This window comes from Sceloporus occidentalis, unplaced genomic scaffold (genome assembly GCF_023333645.1).
Source record: "Sceloporus occidentalis isolate IW3139 unplaced genomic scaffold, rSceOcc1.0.p SCAF_2, whole genome shotgun sequence".
Taxonomy (NCBI): Eukaryota; Metazoa; Chordata; class Lepidosauria; order Squamata; family Phrynosomatidae; genus Sceloporus; species Sceloporus occidentalis.
Window position 1 is genome coordinate 197432291 of NW_028316982.1, and position 21877 is coordinate 197454167.

The 21877-nt window shown below is 38.9% G+C and overlaps 2 protein-coding genes across 4 annotated transcripts in view; both read right to left on the minus strand.

Moving 5' to 3' along the window:
* LOC149319530 (glutamine amidotransferase-like class 1 domain-containing protein 3, mitochondrial) lies at nt 1–10641 on the minus strand. 2 transcript variants are annotated; one of them, XM_089511906.1, is made up of 7 exons: nt 10322–10640; nt 9100–9152; nt 8394–8507; nt 7855–7974; nt 6678–6770; nt 4088–4244; nt 1–808 (listed from the first exon to the last, which is right to left on the minus strand). In XM_089511906.1, the coding sequence occupies exons 1-7, from the start codon at nt 10457–10459 to the stop codon at nt 680–682; spliced, it is 804 nt and encodes a 267-aa protein (XP_089368032.1). In that variant the 5' UTR covers nt 10460–10640; the 3' UTR covers nt 1–679. The 2 variants fall into 2 exon arrangements, with proteins under 2 accessions (XP_089368032.1, XP_089368033.1); XM_089511907.1 differs by having other exon boundaries at nt 768–818; nt 10322–10641.
* Nucleotides 10642–12895: 2254 nt separating this feature from the next.
* Nucleotides 12896–21877, minus strand: part of LOC149319531 (periodic tryptophan protein 2 homolog) — a 28334-nt gene continuing 19352 nt past the window's right edge. For both annotated transcript variants that reach the window (XM_089511908.1, XM_089511909.1), the window contains 7 exons: nt 21418–21565; nt 19475–19583; nt 17520–17585; nt 17013–17231; nt 16135–16285; nt 15633–15707; nt 12896–14266 (listed from right to left, as the gene is read on the minus strand). In XM_089511908.1, the coding sequence (XP_089368034.1) occupies nt 14107–14266; nt 15633–15707; nt 16135–16285; nt 17013–17231; nt 17520–17585; nt 19475–19583; nt 21418–21565 (928 nt within the window). In that variant the 3' untranslated portion in view covers nt 12896–14106. The remainder of the gene's footprint in view (nt 14267–15632; nt 15708–16134; nt 16286–17012; nt 17232–17519; nt 17586–19474; nt 19584–21417; nt 21566–21877) is intronic.

Here is a 21877-nt window from a genome sequence, read left to right on the forward strand (position 1 = left end):
TTATCAGGAATTCATTATTTTATTTTTGTGCTGAATTCTGAGAGCTGCTATTGTTACCAAGGGATTTTGCAACACATCTTGTGTTATGCTGTGCCTGTCATAATTTACAATATCGGAATCCTTCTTCTCGTTATTTAGACTGGAGATATATGCCCAGCCCAAAAATGTAGTGGCTGTCCATATATTTCACAGAAAGATGCAGATTAATAATTCTGCTGTTCTTCAGTCCCACACCCAATTTACTGGAGTACAGCACAAAGTCAATCCAAAAATCCAAGTTCAAAAATGTTAAGGTCACTAAGTTGTGTATATCATTGTTACAACTTCCACGCTAATACTATTGGGACCAGACAGCTGCTCAGCCTTACAACAGTAATCTTGATAAAAACATGATAAATGATTAGGATAATTTTTAGAGATTATACTATTCATTTAAATTGCTTAATGGAGTCATTATCAATTAAGAGATTCGTATGCAGGAAACTTCTCCAGAGGAACAGACATGTCGTTGACTGTATAACTTGTCTGTTATGCATGGCATGATTCAACAAGCCTTAGTTGTTCCAGTGTTGGAAATTAAACAAGACAGTCCAATTCCAAAGTACACCATGTCACTTGAGTGTTGTTGGGACTTCAGTCTTCCAAAAGACCATTGTTATTGCTACTAAGGGCATCCATTTCATTTTCCTGCCAGCTTCAAGACATTTTTTACCATAGCCCCAATACCATCAAAGATGTGATGTAAGTCAGTTTCACACATAAAGGCTGGGGTAGTTACCACCTTGTGCTTTGTGTCCACATGGGCTTCATGGAGGATAGTTAAGGAAAACACAAGAGCTAAGTCAAACAACCCAATAAAACAATAACTCTTCCCTATCCACCCCTCCAAAATCCTAGGCAATGACAGTCAGTGGTTTTAAGATGTCAGGTGCCTTTCAAGAAAATGATCCAATATTGAGAGGCCTTGTTGTGTAACAGTTGAAGTGCAGACTTGGGAGATTCAGGTTCAAGTCCTCACTAAAATATGAAGCTTAGTGGGTGATCCTGGCCAAAATAATCGCTCTCTCAGCCTACCCTACCTCACAGGTTTATTCTCAGGATAAAGTGAAAAGGAGAGCTGCATTTAGTTCATAGAAAGACAGGTAAAAATAAATGTAACAAACCATCTACACATTTCACAACTACATAATGCCCAGGAGACAATCTCTGCCAACTCTTGGGTGTTTATCACACGGAGGTTTTTGCAGCTCCGATCCAGGATGACTCCTGGTTCAGCTATGCGAATTCACGTAACGTGAATGTTTTATCACACCTGGTTGCCCTTCCGAATCAAGGGGGAATTGAATCCAAAACAAGTAATGTGATACGGATTCACGCAAAGCAGAGTGAGTGCAAATTGTATTACCACACCGGTGCATACCATGCAGATTCAACGATTTGAATCTGCAACCTTGCACATGCGCAGTGGGGGTTTGAATGTATCGTGACCTTGTACTTGTCAGGGATTTGAAGGGTTAAAACACAGCACACAGGGAAATGCTTGATGTGTGTATGTTTGGCCATGAGCATTCAGCAGAGTGGCAAGGCTGATCAGCACAGCTGAAGCTCATTGGCTCAAGGACACTTCAGTGTCCAAGTGCATGTAGCCATGGATGATGAAACCATGTGTCTAGATTGCACAGGAGACACATGACATGGTTACACACCTGAACTCACTGGGTTTGGGAGACCACATGGTCTGGAGACTATATAAACCCAGGAGTTGCAAGGGATTGCTCGTGGGTTTGTAGAAGGAGTTGGATTGGTATGGTTTGGAGTTTTAGATATCTTGATTTGTATTATAGCACTGTGAATAAAGAGCACTCCGGGAGACTTAGTTTCTCTGGTGGTTTATCAGAAGAAGCTATAGCATCGGTTTGCTGTGTGTCCCCGGAGGTTCCTGCATTGCTGCAGTTCCTGGAAGACATCCAGTTGCTGTCATCCCAAATTGGACTTTGGAGCCATGCTTCGGCTTCTGGAAATTTGCCAGCTCTGCTCCAAGGGTCTGATTTAACCCCAGGACTCGTTTGAGTTGCTGACAGTGGTTGTTGGACCCCAGCAGTTGCGCTGACAGTACTTTTCCGGGGTGAAAAAGGGTGCAAGTTCTTGTTCCCTGTTTTGCGTAATTGCATGATTGCGTGGATGTTTGCCTCCTTTCTGTGTCTTCTTCATCCCCTTTTTTATTTTCCCTTCCATTTCAGCAATTTCAACACACACACACATAGATAGATAGACAGACAGACAGACAGACATATCTGTATATTCATTCACACACATACCCACAAGTATATATTCCCAAAAAATGAGTTGCCCTGAAAGTGAAAGGACCACCGAAAGGAAATGGGGGGAAATTGCAGCCCTGCAACCCGGGGGGTTTGCGGTGGTGTACCAGAGCAGAAGCAAAGTTGCATTCCACACCAGACCAATTCGGAGTGAAATCGAAGTGAGCTTGGAAGCGATTTCTGTGAATTTGCTTGTTAGCGATTTCACCAAAATGAGGGGTTATTTTGGAATCACTGCGGAAGCACCACAGAAGGAGCCCCCATAGAAAGGAATCACGTGTGATAACACATAACATTATTGCGTGAATTCGCATAGTTGGACCCGCAGTCATGTCAGATCTGAGCTGCAAAAACCTCCATGTGATAAACACCTTGGTATCATTCTGTCCCTAAAACACATTTAACAACAACCTGGGAGCTATCTCATTGAGAAGAATGGGGAATTACTCCACAATTTTGTTTTGGGTCATAAGAAAATTAAGCAACCAAGAAATAGTATTATTTAGACATTGTGTGAATGACCTAGTGAGAACCTCAAACTTATACCTTCCCTGTTGTCCTCTGGCATGTCTGAAGACAACAAAAGTTTCATTTTGCTTAACTAACCATTCCTTAGTTTTGCCAAACCCAGATAGAGGCTGCAATCCGACATGATTCAGTGCAGTGTAATATGTAGATATGCTAAGATGAGCCATATACTGCTCCCTTGGATTTTCTGTACAGCCTCTGAAGCACTAATGCATAGCCTTCAATGCCTCATGCGGAGCAGAGGCAGGATCAAAGAAGTATCTGGATACATCTACTGTACATGCAAAATATTTAGAGTATTGCTGAGATCCACTGGAGTCCTCTAAAGGTCTCAGTAGTGAAGTAATCATTTCATGTCTGGTTGTGGTAACATAGCCAGGTGCTTCTCTGACCCAGTCAATTCCTCATAAGGCACATAATGGCTGGTGGTAGCAGCTTCAATAAGTTCTTTGGGGAGGGGGGAGGAGTTTTAGGTATTGTGAAGAGAGGAAGGGAACACCAACATCTGCTGCACCCAAAAAAGGACATACCTAGGAGTAAGGGAAATTTATGCATGCATATGACCCTAAGAATGCCAACTCTGGATATTTTTGCCTACTGGCTTGTTTCAACAAAACCAGCATAAAGACTAATCTGCCTCGATCCAGAAGTAACAATAATCTGTGTTCATTAAAACAGAAGCAAGAGCTTTTGCTTGCCCTCAGTCCGTGCCAGAGAAGGAGAGGGGAAGCGAGTGTTTAACAATGCTAAAGGATGGTAAGTTAAAAATGGAAGCAAAAGTTCCCAATGTCCTCCTTGTGCCAGAGGAGGACAGAGGAGGGAGTGTATATGCTGGAAGCTAATTCATAGTTCAGCATTACATCCATACAATGCAAGTAACAGCAGTTAATAACTTTCCTGACAGATTCATTACATTTTCCAAGAAGGCGAACCTTATGAACTTAAGGAAACTAATCTCCTAAAGCAAATATTACCATTTCTGTGATGCAGAAACAACTATACTGTCAAAAACCAGGTGTCCTGAATCTGGAAATCTGGAGGGGAAAATAGGCAATGCTACTAGTGGAAATTTATCAGACAGATTTGACATGTGTTCCTGAAAGTTCTTCAATTCAGCTGTGAAATATTTATTTCTTGAATGGAACTTGTTTTCATATATGTGTACTGAACAAGAAATTGCAAGAAAGAGGAAAATTCTTCAGTTACTACCTTAATCCAGCCACACACAAAAAGGATATTGTTACTTCTTTAACATGGTGTTTTCCTCCCAGTGCTTTTATGGCCCCAGCAGTTCCAGCATAAGGCCATTTACCACCTTGCTCTTCTTCATGTCCTACAGTGACTTCCGTACCAGGAAGAACCTTTGCAGCCAGGACTGGTGAAATGCAACACAGACTAAAATAATAATAATAATAATAATAATAATAATAATAATGACAAACTCCTTTGAGACTCTTCCCAAAGATGATCTATTTTGTACAACATCAAACTACATTTGCACCTATCTTCCCTTATTAAAAATAGCAAGCACTAAAATACAAAATATTACTAAAATCAATACAGTCCTCATAAAAACAAAACAGCACTTTGTCCAACACAATCAGGAAGGCAGGAGTCTTATTGCAGTCATTTTAACACAACTGATGAACATGGCTGTCTTTTTGAAAATTACTCCAAGAGATAAGTTATGTTCAAAGGTCTACTTCTTTATCCTATTTTCTTTCTATTTTTTTCTTTTATCTGAATGTTTTATGTTGATTGTAAAGAAGATTGTTTGCATTAAACCAATTAAAAAAATTAAAAAGAAAAGAGAGAAAGAGAGGAAATGTTAAGCAGCTACACTGCATGTTCTTTCTATATTGCTGATGGCAATAACAATAACTGGTTTCAGGATAAGATTTTTGTATTTGATGAGTAATTTTCTTTGACTTTTTAGGACATATGTTTAATAATCACTTGGTGTCTGTGTCAGCGCAACTGCTGACAGTCTGTCAGGTAGATTTGACAGAATTGGCTACTGGGAAAGTACATAAAGGCTTCAAACTGTAGAAGCTACGTGAAGTTAACTGGAAAAGGAAGAAGCAGCATAAATATTAGACATTTGGAGGTGGGGGTTCAGCAGAAGTAAACCAAACTTGAAGAAGGCCCAGAAGCAGAGGAGAGGGAGGCAAGTAGTGAGATGAGAATAGGGACTCAGGACAATACTAGGTGGAGGAGACAACATCTAAAGAAAAAGGAGTGTGGAAAATTAAAAAAAATCCTGTAGAGGACTGATATGCTATACAGTCAAGAAGTCAGGAGGCAGTAAAGAAGCTGCAGAATACATATTGTGAATCAGGGATGTGGCGTTTGAGTCAGAAACAATTCTGAATCAGTAGAAATGTAGTGACTCCAACTCTGGCTTCAAAAAGAAATAACATAAAAATACACTTGTCCTGCCACATTTGTGGCAGATTTGATTATTCACGGATTTTATTAATATGTTCTCTCTAAGACTATCTAGGTCCTCCTCTATGGTCAACTTTAACCAAAAGTCATACTGAAGGACCTAGAGATTCCAAGAGGGAACAGTCCACTAATCATTTGTAGCTCCTCCAGCATAATTCTATGGTCAATGTCTGGCAGATGGTGACCACAGAGCTGCACTGGAGGACCTAGAAATTCCTAGACAGGCGTTCTCTCAGTAAAAACATTGTTTTTGTTATTTGTGGTTTTTCCACATTCACGGGGATCCTGTGCCCCTAACTGCAGCAAATGTGGAGGGGCGAGTATATATGGTAATTATATCAGTTTATAGTTATATGGCAAAAACATCATTTTTGTACTTATATTTTACATTGTCTATTTTATGTTTTATAAAACTTAAATTGCCTGATGATTCACAGGGTGGTAATTAAATGCCTTATGCTACTATTTTATTACTGTCAATATGGTATTACTAATTAATATGCATTTATCATTTAGAAAGCAGTTAGATTCAGACAATAGAAAAGCAGAGGCATTGGAGTCGAAGGTTTGGCGTACTGATTCCACAGTCTTGTATTGAATCACTGCCCTCATGTCCTGCTTGTGATGTTTCCAGAGATTGACCACAGCTGGAAACAGCAATAGCAATAGTAAGGACATTTGCATACTGCTTATCAGTGCACTTAAGCACTCCCTAAGAGGTTTACAATGTGTAAGCTAATTGTCAACAAACAGGCTGGGTACTCATTTTAGCAACCTATGGAAGATGCAAAGCTGAGTGGACCCTAGAGCCCTGTCTGGGATTGCACTCACAACTTTGTGGCTGTGAATGGCTGCAGTACCAACATATAACCACTGTACCACCAGCAAGCTAGATGAAACAAGCCTTTAGTCTGATCCAGCAGAACTATTCATATTATTCATACATTAACCATTTAAGGTCCAAAACACACTGCAGAAATAATCCAATATAAGACCACTTTAACTGCCCAGACTCAGTGTTACCAGAGCGCTCTGAGATAGTTAAATGTCTCACAAAAATACAGTTCCCAGAATTCCCTAACATTGAGCCAGAGCAGTTAAAGCAGTCTGAAACTGAATTATTTCTACAGTGTGTTTTGGACCTAAATTGACTTTGCCCAACTTGTGATCCATCAAGCTAATAAAGCAGGCACAAGTAAATAACGAAAACATTCCTCGCCGGCAGGCTTAGATTTACCTAAAGTTCCAAGGGATACAAGCATGAACAAATTTTTCCTTTAACATATTCTTGACAAGACTGCAGCATTCCATGTAATCTGAATTATATTTTACCTCAGAGATGGCTCATTTAAATGCTCCTTCATTATAAAATTTACATACCCAATGGGCTTTCCAGCTTTGTGGAAATCCTTTAATACACGTTCCACATCTCCATTCACTTTACAGTCCTTCCCATCCACAGCAAAGGTAGACCTATCACAGCAAAAAAACTTATATTATTTGCAGTCTCAACATTCATAAAGGTAGGAAGAAACTATTCTAGAACATGGCCACATAGCCCGAAAAACCCACAAAAAACTATTCATAAAGGTATCCTAAAGTTCAAGATAACAATGGCTAACATACCATAACTAAGCATGGTTACTATGCTTAAAATGACTAAAAAAAACCCTCTCTAGGAATGCAAATACCCTAAAAAAAGAAAATTATTCAGAGAAGGAAACAAAAGAAGAAATTATTAAGGGAAAGAAAACAATTAAGGCAAAGAAATCCCACCACTTCCTTTCAACGTGTGGAAAGTTTTTTCCCCCCAACTCTGGAGCAACAGTAATAGGAAACAGGAAACCCAACACTTGCCTTTCCCTTTCAGTGCCACCTATAAAGCCACATTATAAAGTGAAAGCAACATTAAATTCAGTTTTCTTCATTAGGCTAGGTACAATTTGGCTGGACAAAAATGGTATATACATATTAGAGACAGCGAGACTTCAAAACATGTACAGCACTGATATTTATTCTTAATGAAACAAGAAGCTGGTATGAAAAGTTAGACAAATGGTATGTGACAATTAAATCCCATGCAAGACAGTTCAGAAACATCCCCAGTCAGTGAGACTCTCTGGTAAGTGAAGTCGAAGGCTTTCATGGCCAGCATCCATAGTTTTTTGTGGGGGTTTCGGGCTGTATGTTTTTTTAGGCTTCTAGAACAGGGCCACACAGCCCAAAAAAACCCACCCCCAAAAAATCTCTGGTAAGTGTTTATAAGCCTGCAGCCACAGTCAACTTGTACTTTATTTTGCAGTGTCCCTTAGTAATAACTGTTTAATAAATAATTCTTACTATTTACTAAATATTTATTAGTTAAGTAAGAATAACTTAGTTATGAAGTAATAACTAAAAGTAACTAAATTGTTATTACTAAAGGATACTGTGATAAATAATACCTAACTAAATAACTAATCAGTAAATAGTAATATGGAAGTATATTGTAATGTTTAATAGTAACAGTAACAGTAAGCAAACATATTGTGGTCACTTATAAAATTCAATACTCAACAGGTTTTTGGCAGCTCCAAATCCTCCAGGAAATATCACAGCATCATGATCATTTGCAGTAAGTTTATTCAAGTCTGCAATTTTCCCACGAGCAATCCTTGCTGATTCTGCCAAGACGTTTCTTAAGGAAAAAACAAAAACAATAGAAGTGTTTATAAAATTTTGCTTTCAAACTATACAAAAAAGAAACAAACAACTAATACACCTAATTGCTACAGCCTCTCAGAAAATACACTTGCACTGAGGAAGCAGCTGAATAACAAAGTTTTAAAAAATTAATCATAAGTCTTAGACTGGCAGTGCATATTACTGCATTTAATTGTAAAGTATTTAATTGTATCATTTTCTCAAACCACTTTAGTACAATTAGATGATCAAATATTTTACCAATCAACTCACTAATGTTCTCTATCAGCCTTTCTGAAAATGTTAAAGCATTATTTCAGACAGCCAAACATTCCTGCTTCCTACAAAGAACTTCAAATATATGTCGACATACACACATGCATAAAGGAACTGTCATATTAAATTAAGTCTTACCTGGATTCCCCTTCAGCTGGCTGTCCCTTGCTATGGTCAATAACATGCATCTGAGAAATATTTGGGGCATACATCTGAACGTCAGCTCCCCCACGGCTCAAATGGACCAATATGCTATGAAACACATTGAGAAATATAGAAAGGGAAGAAGCAAAATGTCAACCATACAGGAATTAATATTAACTTACAACCAAGGTTTGAAAGGAAGTATCTGAGTGTTGGCAGAAGAAACACTCCAAATTGCTTATGTGATAAATTACACATTAGTAACTGGCACTAGATCCAGTCTGATCTTAAATGTAAGTAGGGTCAACTCTGGTTAGTACTTGAATGGGAACAGCCAACTAATATCAAGTGCTGTAGGCTATACAAATGGGCCCTTTTTATTCCTGGAGGTTTGGTTCCAGAGACCCCCGCAGATGGGGAAAGACATGGAAGCTCAAGTCCCACTGGATAATATGGGGCATGGCAGATGCTCAAATCATCAGATGGGAAGTCTGCCAATACCAAGGACCCACTGTATTTCAGAGGAAGAAACTTGCAAAATTACCTCTGAGTATGCTTTGTCTAAGAAAACTATGAAATTCATAGGGTCACCATAAGTCGACAGACAACTTGGAGGCACATATACGCATACAATTGGACTGTTCATCAGTTCAACTGATGATCATTTGGGAAGCCTATACTTATAAAAATTTAGACTTACGCAGAAGCTTCATGGATTTCAGTACCATCATAAACGCCACATCCCGAAAGGACCTAAAAAGATAAAAATGTTGTGATTATTGGCATCTGGTCACCATTGTGAAAATAGAAGATTGGATTAGACAGGGCTTTCATCTGACCAAGCTTGGTTCTTCTCGTGTTCCTATATTCAAGATCACAAATTGCAAGTGAACACATAACTTTGGAAATACAATGACAGCAACCGGAGTTTCAAAAGTTTATTATCAGACCAGTCAACACAACTAAGGAGAATATCACACGGGAAAATCAGGAGATTAAAAAGGCATTTTCCCGGGAAAGTCACTCAATCGCAGCAAAGATTCTCAGATGACGTCGCAATCTAAGAGGATTTATTATTGAAAGAACCAGGAATGACTCTTTCCAGGATAAGTCCTCCCATATGTGTGTGAAAATCTTTGCCTTGGTCGCATGACTTTCCTGGGGAAATGCCTTTTTAATCCCCTGATACCCCCCCCCCCAGTATGTGATAGTCTCCTAAAACAGTTGAAATAAACAAATATAGAATACTTTATATGTAAATTATGCTCAGCTCAATGGGATTTACTTCCAAGTAACCTGTTTAGGTTCAGGCTTATCAGCCATTGACACAAATTCAAGAAGAAAAACAGGACACCTATCAACCATTTACTTTTCTCAAACTCAAGCTATATTTTCTTGTGGGTCAGAAAATGTTATGCAATGTTGGCACACATCTTTACCAAATGCTCTTTTCTCCAGCCACCTCCTGGTGTGATTAGTTAACCACATTTATCTGAGACTTAAACTGAGAAACAAATTATGTTTCACAGTATGTTACCCAAAAGAGGCTCAGTCAGGAGAAGTACTACGACCCAGATGGACACTTTAACAGATTATAATAACGTAAGTTCCTTTGAGACCAGTGAAACCATATATCCAAGAAAATGTGTTTAAACTATTTAATACTCCTTTCTGTTCTATGCTGACAAAGGTGTTAACCTGTTATCTGGCTCAAGGCTATGGAATTCTGGGAGTTGGGAGCTTGTTGTGGGGCCCAAAGCGGAGCAGAGCTCCGTTCTGGGCCCCACAACAAACTCCAACTCCCAGAATTCCATAGCCTTGAGCCAGATAACAAGTTAAAGCGCTGCCAAACCGGGTTATCCCTCCAGTGTGGATGCAGCCCAGGAAGATTTGAATCCATGACACGCCTGGCCTGGACTCACCACCGCCACTTTGGCCCCGCGAAGGCGCTGCGCCGAGGAATGGAGGGCAGCCTGGCCGGCTGGGAGCCCCCTCAGTTGCAGCAGCGCCCTCGACAAGAGGGGCCCAGGCCTGGCGCTTGCCAACAAGGAGACCCACATCTCTCTTATTACTAGTCAGGCTGGAGGGCTTCGTTCGCGGCCTAGCAGCGTCCCAAGCGCCTCTCTGGTAGTCTGGGTAGAAGAACTAGGCCCTGAGGCGGCGCAGCAGCGACCCCTAGAGGCAGTGGCGCGCGCGGGGAAGGGGAAGGCTGGCCGCCATTTTGAGGCCTCCGTCGAAAGGTTCCCGCACTTTGGTCCTCCTCCTCAAGGTTTCTTGGACTACAGTTCCCAGCAACCCTAGCCAGCCTGGCCAATAGCGAAGGATCCTGGGAGTTGAAGTCTTGCAACACACATAGACATTTTATATATAATGGGTCTTATAATAAAAATGCATAATATAATTATATGTATTGTGTTATTATTATATAATATAATATATTATATTATTAATATTATGCAACATTATATAATTATAATGTATACATTATATAATAATATAATATATATTATTATATTATGCATTATAATTATTATAAGACACATTATATTATTATATATAATGTGTGTATACATTATAATAATATAATATATAATATTATAAAATAACATAATATATATAATTAAATTATGTGTTATAATTATTATAAGACACATATATAATGTAGTATTATATAATTATGGGTTCTCAATAATTATACTGTATAATGTGTCTTATAATAATTATAATGTATATTTATATATATAATTGTATACTTATATATTATTATTATATTGAATTATTAATATTATGCAGTAATATATAATTATAACGTATAATTATAATGTTTCTCCCCAATCTGTCATGAAAACAGCTGAGCTTAGGAGGTGGAAACAATACCACTGGAACAAGAAGAAAGAAGCTCTCTGATGCGTAAAGATCATCGCAGTTCACCAATAGTGTAGTGGAGTCTCCCTCCTTGGAGGTCTTCAAACGGAAGCTGGATGGCCATCTGTCAGATATGCTTTGACTGAGACTTCCTGCATGGCAGGGGGTTGGACTGGATGGCCCTTGTGGTCTCTTCCAACTCTATGATACTATGATTCTATGAATAGCAGACAGTTGGATTCCTTCATTTGCTTCTTGGGGTACGTTGTTTCTGGTCACTGGGCCACAGACTTCACAACTGCCATCCGCCAGCCTGAGAGGGAGTTCACCAGGCAGGTCCAGCTCCATCAGGACTAGCCTGGAAGAAGGAAGAGCCCTCCCTCCAATCCATCTGCCTTGGTCCAGGCCTTAGAGGGAGAGAAGAACCACTGGACCTCATCCCCTTTCCCTCCATCATTCCCTTCTCCTTTTGTTTCGTGTCTTTTAGATTGTAAGCCTGAGGGCAGGGAACTGTCTGATTAAAAACAATAATTGTAAGCCGCTCTGAGAGCCATTAGGGCTGAAGGGCGGGATATAAATACCTAAATAAATAAATAATAGAGTGAGCGTTACTTGAAGTTGCAGGAAATGGAATGTCTGTCAGGGATTTGAAGGGTTAAAACACAGCACACAGGGAAATGCTTGATGTGTGTATGTTTGGCCATGAGCATTCAGCAGAGTGGCAAGGCTGATCAGCACAGCTGAAGCTCATTGGCTCAAGGACACTTCAGTGTCCAAGTGCATGTAGCCATGGATGATGAAACCATGTGTCTAGATTGCACAGGAGACACATGACATGGTTACACACCTGAACTCACTGGGTTTGGGAGACCACATGGTCTGGAGACTATATAAACCCAGGAGTTGCAAGGGATTGCTCGTGGGTTTGTAGGAGTTGGATTGGTATGGTTTGGAGTTTTAGAGATCTTGATTTGTATTATAGCACTGTGAATAAAGAGCACTTCGGGAGACTTAGTTTCTCTGGTGGTTTATCAGAAGAAGCTATAGCATCGGTTTGCTGTGTGTCCCCGGAGGTTCCTGCATTGCTGCAGTTCCTGGAAGACATCCAGTTGCTGTCATCCCAATTGGACTTTGGAGCCACGCTTCGGCTTCTGGAAATTGCCAGCTCTGCTACAAGGGTCTGATTTAACCCCAGGACTCGTTTGAGTTGCTGACAGTGGTTGTTGGACCCCAGCAGTTGCGCTGACAATGTCTTCATCAGTCCTTGTAGAAGTATCTCTTCTCATTGATGTTGGCGGCATTTCCAAAATGATCTCCCTCAGCCTTCTGTTCAACTGGTGCTCCCGGCTGAACACCATTTTTATTTCCACACAGATGAGTAAAATATCATGAATCAGCCGCACATATTCCATCCATGCCTCACGACTTCCTCCATCCACAAACAAATAATTTCAAGTACATGTAATTACCTGGGGTGTGTGTTGTCGTTGTTGCTAGTGTGAAGGAGGCGAATACACACCGTGTTTTATTGAATTAACTATTTGTTATTTTTATTGATTAGTATTTTTCCCGAGTGCATTCTATGGAAAAATACTGGTTCATTAGCTTGGGAAAATTGTTAGTGGATGAGATTTGCCTAGAGCTTAACAAAACTATTTTCAACTGTGTCATATAAACACCAACCAATGAAATTATCTGATTGTTTCTGATCCATGAAGTTTTCCATTTAAACCACACTGTCCTATTCAGCTGAAAAAAAGGAAGATGAAGGGCTGTGTTTATTGAGAACCCATTGCATAGTATCTTAAAGAAAGAGAATCTACAGAAGTCGTTTCAATTGCAGCACCAAATGCAGCCAAGTTCATGTGGAAAGAAAGTTATCTGGCCATGCCTTCAGGGGATAATCCACATTGGGTTGGTTCTACCTTTAGGAAAATTGAGGTGATGGCTGATTTTAGCTGTTGTGGAAGTGAACACTTATTGTAATTTGCTCACAGGAGGTGATTGTGTTTTGTTGTTTTCCTTTCCCTTCAGGTGACAAAATAATAACCAGCCTTGATGGTATGCATTTTAACTTGAGGGCAGAAATTAAACACATGTGCAATTTTGGCAATCTGACAGTAATTCTCAATGCACAATTTGGGGAGGGGGGGACTTCCATTTACTTTAGCCAATGGTTCAAAGGCATTGTTAGCAGATGGAATTTTTCCACGGTTCCATTTCAAATTCCTACTCTTCCTCATACAAAAAAGACCAGACCATTTACTGTGATCATGAACAATTTTTAATGTATGAAACTCACAATACTGCACTTGTTTTTTAAAAAAAGGATCAAGAGACAAAACAGACTCTTGAAACTTATTGAAGCTATGAACACACTTTCATCTGTCTACTGTATGACCACTCTGATGTTTATAAATACCTTCATGGATGAGGAACATTTCAAATATGATATGCCTGATCAATTTTTAGAAGTCCTACTCAGCCATAGAATTTTGCTTTGCTTACAAGCCTCATATCCAGATCTAAATCTATTTATCCTGTTGATTTTAGAATCCAGGGTTCCTTGTAGTCATTTTTGACTAGTTTTAAAAACTGAAAAAGCCTGGAATTTAACAGCATTAAGAAAGTATATGCTAAGTAGGTTCTGTTACAGAATGAAAAAAGAGGATCAGACTCATAATTGGAATGACAAAAAAAGATAGATGTTTACTATCAGTTTGAATGCTGAGCATTCAAGTCACATGCACACACAAAAAAGCCACTATGAGGGCTGTTCAGCTCACAGTGAATACCACTGTTTAAATTACTGTTGAATCGGGGGAAAGTTCTTAATTGCTTTTTATGGAAGCACAGCTGATTCCTCCATAACAGAGTCATTACTAGAGTCCTCCAAACTCTGCAAATCTTCATCATTTTCAGATGCTTCTGCTGGACGTTTCATACCTCGGTGTTGTGAAAGGGACAGGATATATTTCATGTTGTAACAATTCCAGTCACAACTGCAGAAACAAAACCATTGGAAATATTTTTTAGGGTAGCTTCAAAGCAATGCTAGCAAAATTTCTTTATCTGTATATAGCCAAGAGCCAAAAAGTAACATACTAGTTGAAACTGATTCATATATGGACCCAATTACTCAAGAATTACCACTGATCTCAATGAAACACAAAATGACTGAAGCAATATGGACACCTTCCTATGGAACTTGATCTATTATGTCTCACTCACACATGCAACTATTATTATATACAGGTTTGAATTATCAAATTAGATGTGTTCCTGAAAATTACTTCTTTAACTCAAAAGAGATGGGTGTTAGATGATTTCCCCCCTCTTTCACTGGCCTCCACTCTTCCTGTGATTCCCATTTTAGTGATTGAACTTACAGATGTATGCTTTTAATAAGCTGGAGTGGGCAGGCTTATCTGTTTTCTCTGTTTTGCTTTTCACATATGCTAAGGATTCTGGAGGCACCTGCTGTTTACCTTGCCTGTTGTTGGAAAGACATGGCTACAGTACCATTTAAAGCAGAATCTGTTCTTTCCAAGCTCAAGATTTATGCCATTGTTTACTACAGATGTATTGCTGCAAAACTTCACCAAAAGTGTGTGTTTCACCAGCCCTCTTTTACTATCATCCAAATGCTGGTGCAGCTTTAAAAATTGTTCCAGATAGATGACAAGGAGAAAAATAGAGGCCAGGTGGGCATAAACAGGCTTTGTTAAAAGGATATTCACTGTCAGAAGCTTTGCTACTGAGGTATGCCTGTACGTATACACACACGTTTGAATAAGATCTTTCTTCCTTATTAGTAACCTTTGTAGTTTCATTACCTAATGTGAGATGTTCTAATAAACAAAGAGCAAAAAGAGCTATGCATCTATTTTCAGATATTATCATTTTCAAAACTGACTAATTCAGGCAGGGACTACTTATTAAACACTCCCTGCTTACTAATCAACATTATCTGATGTACATTAATAATCAATGCACTGTTGCTGTCCCAGAATGTTGATTACTAAACAAATCAATTTAAAGCAAAGGTGGAGAATTTCAGAACAGATTGCCTAATTAAAACAATATTTAGGGGTCTTGAAGATTTGGAAGGCTGCAAGGGCAGTTTCAAGGGCCACACGTGACCTCTGGGCACTTTGCCCACCCTGGCCTTAAAGCCTCAGAATGAGAGGTGTGAATGACTGCTCAATGGACTTGCCAAAGCATAATCACATAAAACTCCTAGGCCAAAAACCCTTTTAGGGAATGGGAGTAAAAGGGAAAGGCCATTTCAGTTTCGTTACTCAATATTTATCCCCTTGCTATTAGGGAGGGATGTGGTTTGAAAGAAAAAAACAGCGTAATACATACAGTTTGGAAAGATCTTCAAAGTGACGCTGAATGCTCCTCTGGAGAAACTGAATGGTAGGGAGCAATTTATTACACCTGGAAAAACACAGCAGACACATACACCATAAATCTCATAGTAGTTATAGTCATTCTGAACCTTCTTAAAATAAAACAGACTAAATAGTTAATTTATGCATCTAACAGGATGAAGTATTAAAAAGCTGAGAAGGGCTCTACAGTTGGACCTGTCATTTGGAGTATACCTACTATTTGCAACAGTGGTAAATACATGCACGCTAAGCAAATGCCATCTCAAATGGTAAGCTTATTCTAATTTCATCGCTCTTAAAATTCAACATTTAAGGAATCATTTTGGCTGATACCGTTCAGTTTTCTAAAGCTAAGCAGATGTAAGTCCAATTAACAGTAACAGGAACCATTCCAAAACTCTTTAAAAGGTAGAATTCTAGCTTGTGTTGCACTCTCCTATCTTCACTCCCCTCCTAAGCAGTTACTCACTAACCTTGGTTTTAACTTGCACCCATGTAACATTAGCTGCTTCTGAGTCCAGGTGAGGTAGAATTCCAAGTGACGAGACTTCTCAAATGAAGAAGCTAAAAACTCTAACAACTTTTCTACATATAATTCTGGAAGCGATGAGGAGACTACTTCAACTGTATTTTAAAAAAACAAACAGAAATTATTACTTAACATCACATATGCAAATATATAATTTGCATAAGAGTAGGCTGTAGATCAGGGATGGATAACTTCAGTAGGTTCAGGGACCTGATTTGTACCCCAGAAACATTCCAGGAGCACATGGACAGCCAAAAACCATAAATTAATGAAACTTATGAATTTCATTCATAAATTAATGAAACTAAATGCTGGATGCACCTTGAAGACAACTTGTGGTTTTGAAAGAGATATATTGTTATGTCAAATAGTGCAAAGAGCCCTATAACCTATTTAAAAGATGAACCACTGTTCCTAGAGATTTCGAGGGCGGGGCAGTTCACCCTTTTTTTGCCAAAATGGGGCAAATGTGAGAGAAGTTGAAGATTGCAAAATAACCATGAGGGGCATACACAGCTCCGTGCTGCACTTCCACGCTCTAAATTCTACATGACTCAATATCAAGTTTTCAAATCTCAAGTTTTAGTTATGTGCATGTTTGCCACAAATGAAAGCCAAATCAATGAATTCCTATATTTTATGATATCATATATATTCATGTTCACTCCTTCCTTCTGTTCCTATGGTAGTTACTCATATGACCTTCCACCCCACATAAGATCATTTGGGGTGTTATCCTTTCCGTTGCTGATAGCACAGAAGCCCAGAAAATCCAGCCTTCTGCTACTACCACACTAAAGTGGCAGCAACAGTCCAGCTTACTTTCATTATACGGCACTGTTTCCAGAACCTCGTAAATTAGCTTCTTTTCATTCAGCCGGAAAGCCATGACAATCGCCTTGGTGTACTCCTTCAGAAGCAGTACTTTACGAATATTGCTAGGAGTGATGTCAATTTCTAGGTCGTAGGGATCAAAGATGAGACCAGCATCTAAAGAGTAGATGAGAAGTCCTTCTGTGGTGGTTGCTGCCCAACTTCGTCCTGCAAGAGAAGCACTGGTTCTGTTAATTAAAACTGTACATGCCTAGAGACAGCAGCAGATTCTTAAAAAATGATATTTAAATACAAACAACTTTCTTAGGTTCATTAGCTATTACAAAGACACTTGATTTCACTACTCACATGTTATGAAAATGTCAATATTTGACAAATACCTAATAATTGTGGTTAGTTACATTGTTCTAGATATGAACTAAGATGGACACTATTTCACAACATAGTCGTGAAGAGACACTAAAGGAACTGATAGCCCCATTGTGAAATACGCACCAGTAGGAGAGAAGCGAAGAGACGTCACTCTTATCTCTGGTTTAAAAGATCGAGAACTCATGTCACCTGAAACAAAGTGAAAAATAAATTCAATATCTTCCCTCAGTAAATAATCAGTCTCATACATACCATAATCAACTACATGTATAGCTTGTACATAATTCACAATATTGCAAGTTAATTCCACTCAGTTACTAGTAAGTGTATAAAGGTAGCAGATAAATATATGTGATTGTGCTAGTGTATGCTAGTGTTCAAAATATTTTTAAAAACCCAAAGCTCAATCTTTATTAAGTGTTAGGTTTTTACAAGGTTAAATGCTAAAATGAATAGTAACTATATCTTACCTTCACAACAATCACCATCCCTGAACTATTATCTAGATATGAATCAATCATTCTATGGCTTCATCCACACTGCCTGTTATTTTAATGTTGTAAACTGCCCGGAGTGGTTCGCCACAGGGCGGTATATAAATTAAAATTATTATTATTGTTGTTGTTGTTGTTGTTGTTACTGCAGAAATCATCAAGTTTGACACCACTTTAACTGCCATGGCTCAATACTATGGAATTCTGGGATTTGTAGTTCTGTAAGTTATTTGGCCTCCACTGTCAAAAAGCTCTGGTGCCATAACAAATGACAATTCCAGGTTTCCATACCACTGAACCATGGCAGTTAAAGTGGTGTCAAACTGGATTATTTCTGCAGTATGGATGCAGTCTAAGAGGCACCTATTACAATGGGATAGAGAACATGTTTTGATGTTTCCATTTAAGGAATCCCCTTGGATGTTGCTCCTAAGGAGGGCACAGCACTCTGGGGGGGGGGGGGGAGTGAGGTTACGGCATTTTCCTTCATATACCTACATACATAATTCATGTGCATTCATATTCATTCTCCTACAAGGCCCCTTTGCTGAAAAAACACATTAAAAACACACTGTCATCAATAGAGGCTTTTAAAAACCCTAATTTCCAGGAGGAGGGGATTTTTTCAAGGGGACATCACAATGCACAGTAAGGTCTAGTTTTTTCCCCACTTCTCCCAGAAAATGTCCCTCTCTGTGATCAAGCTTTTTATTGATGAGGGTTTTGTTTTAGCATATTAATATATTATTTTAGTATTTTAGAATTTTATAGTTTTGTGTTTTATTATTCATTTTGATTGTATTTGTTTGATGTATCACCCTTTGGTAAAAAGGGCATTATAAATAAATGTTAATATTGTTTTTAAAAGCCTGATATTTATTTATTATTGAATTTATGTCCTGCCTTTATAATTGCAATACAACCGGGGTGTGTGTGTGTGTGAAGAAGAAAGGCTGCAGACCAAGTGTTCCCTCCCCAGCATTACAGAAATACCAAGGAAACAAGTTCAGACCGCATGACGAATCAAGGCTCCTCTGCTAAAAGCCATATAAACGTTAATGAATGAAAACAGATAAGACTGTGAAAGAGAACCAACATGAATAATTTTACAATGCAAGATTAGAAATGAAAATGCCGCTATCTACAATACAAATAGGCACAAACCCTTGTTTCCTAGAATCAACACAAAACATGAAAGAGGTTGATGCAGTTACCTCAAAAATTTGAAATATTCAACTTTTCAAATGTTCAGAATCTGAGGGAGATACACTCTACACCTCCTCAAATCACTTGTTCAGTTGGACTCCTTTATGTTTCAGAGTGGAGCCCTGGTACTGAAAATCAGGGAATTTACCCACATGGGAAAAGGGGGATATTTTTAGTGGTTGGTCTACAAGCTAAAATAAAATGTCTGATCACCACTTTGGCAAGTGAGAGCCAAGAAAGCATGTTTAAAAGATAATGTTTTCAATGTTCTCACCGTTTCCATCCTTCATTGACTTGACAAGGAAGGACACATGCTCACATAGTGATAATTCATATGACACAGGTAATATGCTAAGCACTGGTATAAGGAAGAGATACCTCTTTTCACTCCTGGAAGAGGAATGGCAACACTATCATCATCCCCAGCTCCTTCATCGATTAATGCCATGCTGCCAAATTCAGTCATTTTCCTGCGATCCAAATATTCCTGTAAAATAAGTAACATGACTAATGAAGAATAACTTCTCTATGCAATTTATACATCATTTCAGATTTAAGTGTCTGAAATTTCTGTGATGTTGCCTCATTTCCTGTCACCATTTTGGGAGGGACTTCAGAGGAAAAGTGACATATCTGGGAGTAGTGCAGGCTTTGGGGGCACTTGTGGGGCTGAGGTGGGATTATTTTCACACAATCGGGGTGGGGTTTCATCACTGTTTGGGGGGAAACTGCCCAAACTTGTGCTATTTTGTTTTTAATTAGGGGGTGGGAAATGGATGGGGGGTTGGGCATCTGGTGAGGAGTTTCAGGAGTCACAAAATTTGGGTCTACAGACTGCAAGGATCCCATGGGCCACTCTATGCCCACCCCTGCTTCCAGGTAAATCCAACAGTGCCTTTGGTTTCTGGATAAAACTGAAGCACTACAAAGGCAACACACAAAAAATAAACAACACTGCCTTAAAGCAGCATTGCTTTAGAATAGAAACACAGGTCGGAAACATATGAAAGTCTATATCCCTGGGCCCAAAGACTAAATGGTCAGTCTACTACTCAAGCTGCTGTAGTGAAGCAGCAGCAAACACAACTCCATTTCATAGGTCAGGAATAGGCAATTCTCTAGGTAGTTTGTAGGAGATCAGAAAGTGTTCTAATATTTTTCTAATAACTATAACAATTAAAAACTCAGTCACCCCCTAACCTGCAGATGGAGGGGGGGGGGGTGCTGGAAGAGGAACAGTAGCAGATTTATGTGTGAAAGAACTGATGACCTTGGTTCTAGGATCACAAATTCTTGGACTTGTTAGCCTGCCTGGAAACTAGCATCTGGAATCAGCAACAGAAAGCCATCTCTTCAGTGAAGAGAAATATATTTATTATAGAATTATAGCTAGTGATTGTTGGAAGATTTTTGCCTGCTCTTTCCCCCTCCTTAGATAGATAGGGATTTCCTGCAGGGAATCTCCTCTCTCTCTCTCTCTCTCTCTCTCTCTCATTCAAATTAACCTTTTGGGACTAACAGACACACTGCTTCAAAGATTTTCAACTGAACTGTTGGTTTTCCATCTTTCTCCTCTTTCAACTTTCTTTGGAAAGATGATGAGATAAAGATTTCTTTTTACCTGAACTATTTACTAGCTAGATTAGGATACAGCCCTTTATGTATAAATAGATTAAAACCATTAGTAAACTTTTGTTTGTACTACAAGCTACTTACATTGTTTTTGGAGTCAGTCTCAGTTCTTAGGGAAGCATAGTTAGACAAAAGAACACTTCTGCTACTCTGCTAATTTAAAGCTAGACCCTAACAGGCTTGGCTTTGATATTTTTGATATTTAAATATATTTGTTTCCTTTACAAAGCCTGAAGCCTTAGGAAACTTAAACTACCCTACAGTTATGAGAGATGCCAAAGATGAGAGGTTGGGGAAGGAGGTGTGTAAGGAAAGTGATGCCTGGAAAAATTAGTCTATATAGAAAAGAAAGCAACAGAAAAAACAAAGGAGACAACCCACCAACTAATCCTAGCCCCCTGCCTCTATTGTCCACATAGGGACATTATTATATGTGTGTGGTTGCACATTGCTCTATTTCCAATAGGAAACAAATAAACAAATACTTCAATTCCATTGTTATTAGTTGCATATGCCCAGCCAACCATGCCAGTATTCTACATGTGGTTCTAGTTGGAAGACTATTTTCTCATAAGAAAAAAGCAAACCAGCAAAGTTGATCCTGCAAGCCTGCCCCCACCCCCGCCACAATGTAGATAATTCTGAGACTGCATACCCAAACATACATAACACACATTTCAATCACTAACCTCCATTGCATCTAAGGAAAGATTGCAGGATATTTCAAATTTCTTGATGAGAATCTGTTCCTTAACATGATAAATACAAACAAACTTTGACAGCCCCCCTGCCAGAATACATTGTCCATCAGCTGAGTAACAAAGAGTAGTAAAAGATCTAAAGAAAGAAAAAAAGTGTAAATGAGTAATTTCATCTTCATCTCATGGTTTAAAAGTCATACAGCTTAAACCTTCCTCCAGAATAATTATACCAGAATACCTCCATCTATTCCAAAACAGTAGTTACACTAGAACAATTAAGCCTGAATTAAGTATCTTCTGGATGTTAGAGTTTACTGTATTACCATTAATTTTATCTTCCTTGCCTAGGAACAACCATGAGAAACAATAGAACCTGCAACAATTATAGGTATTATAAGTTGAGTCTCCCTTATCTGAAATGCTTGGGGCCAGAAGTGTGTTGGATTTT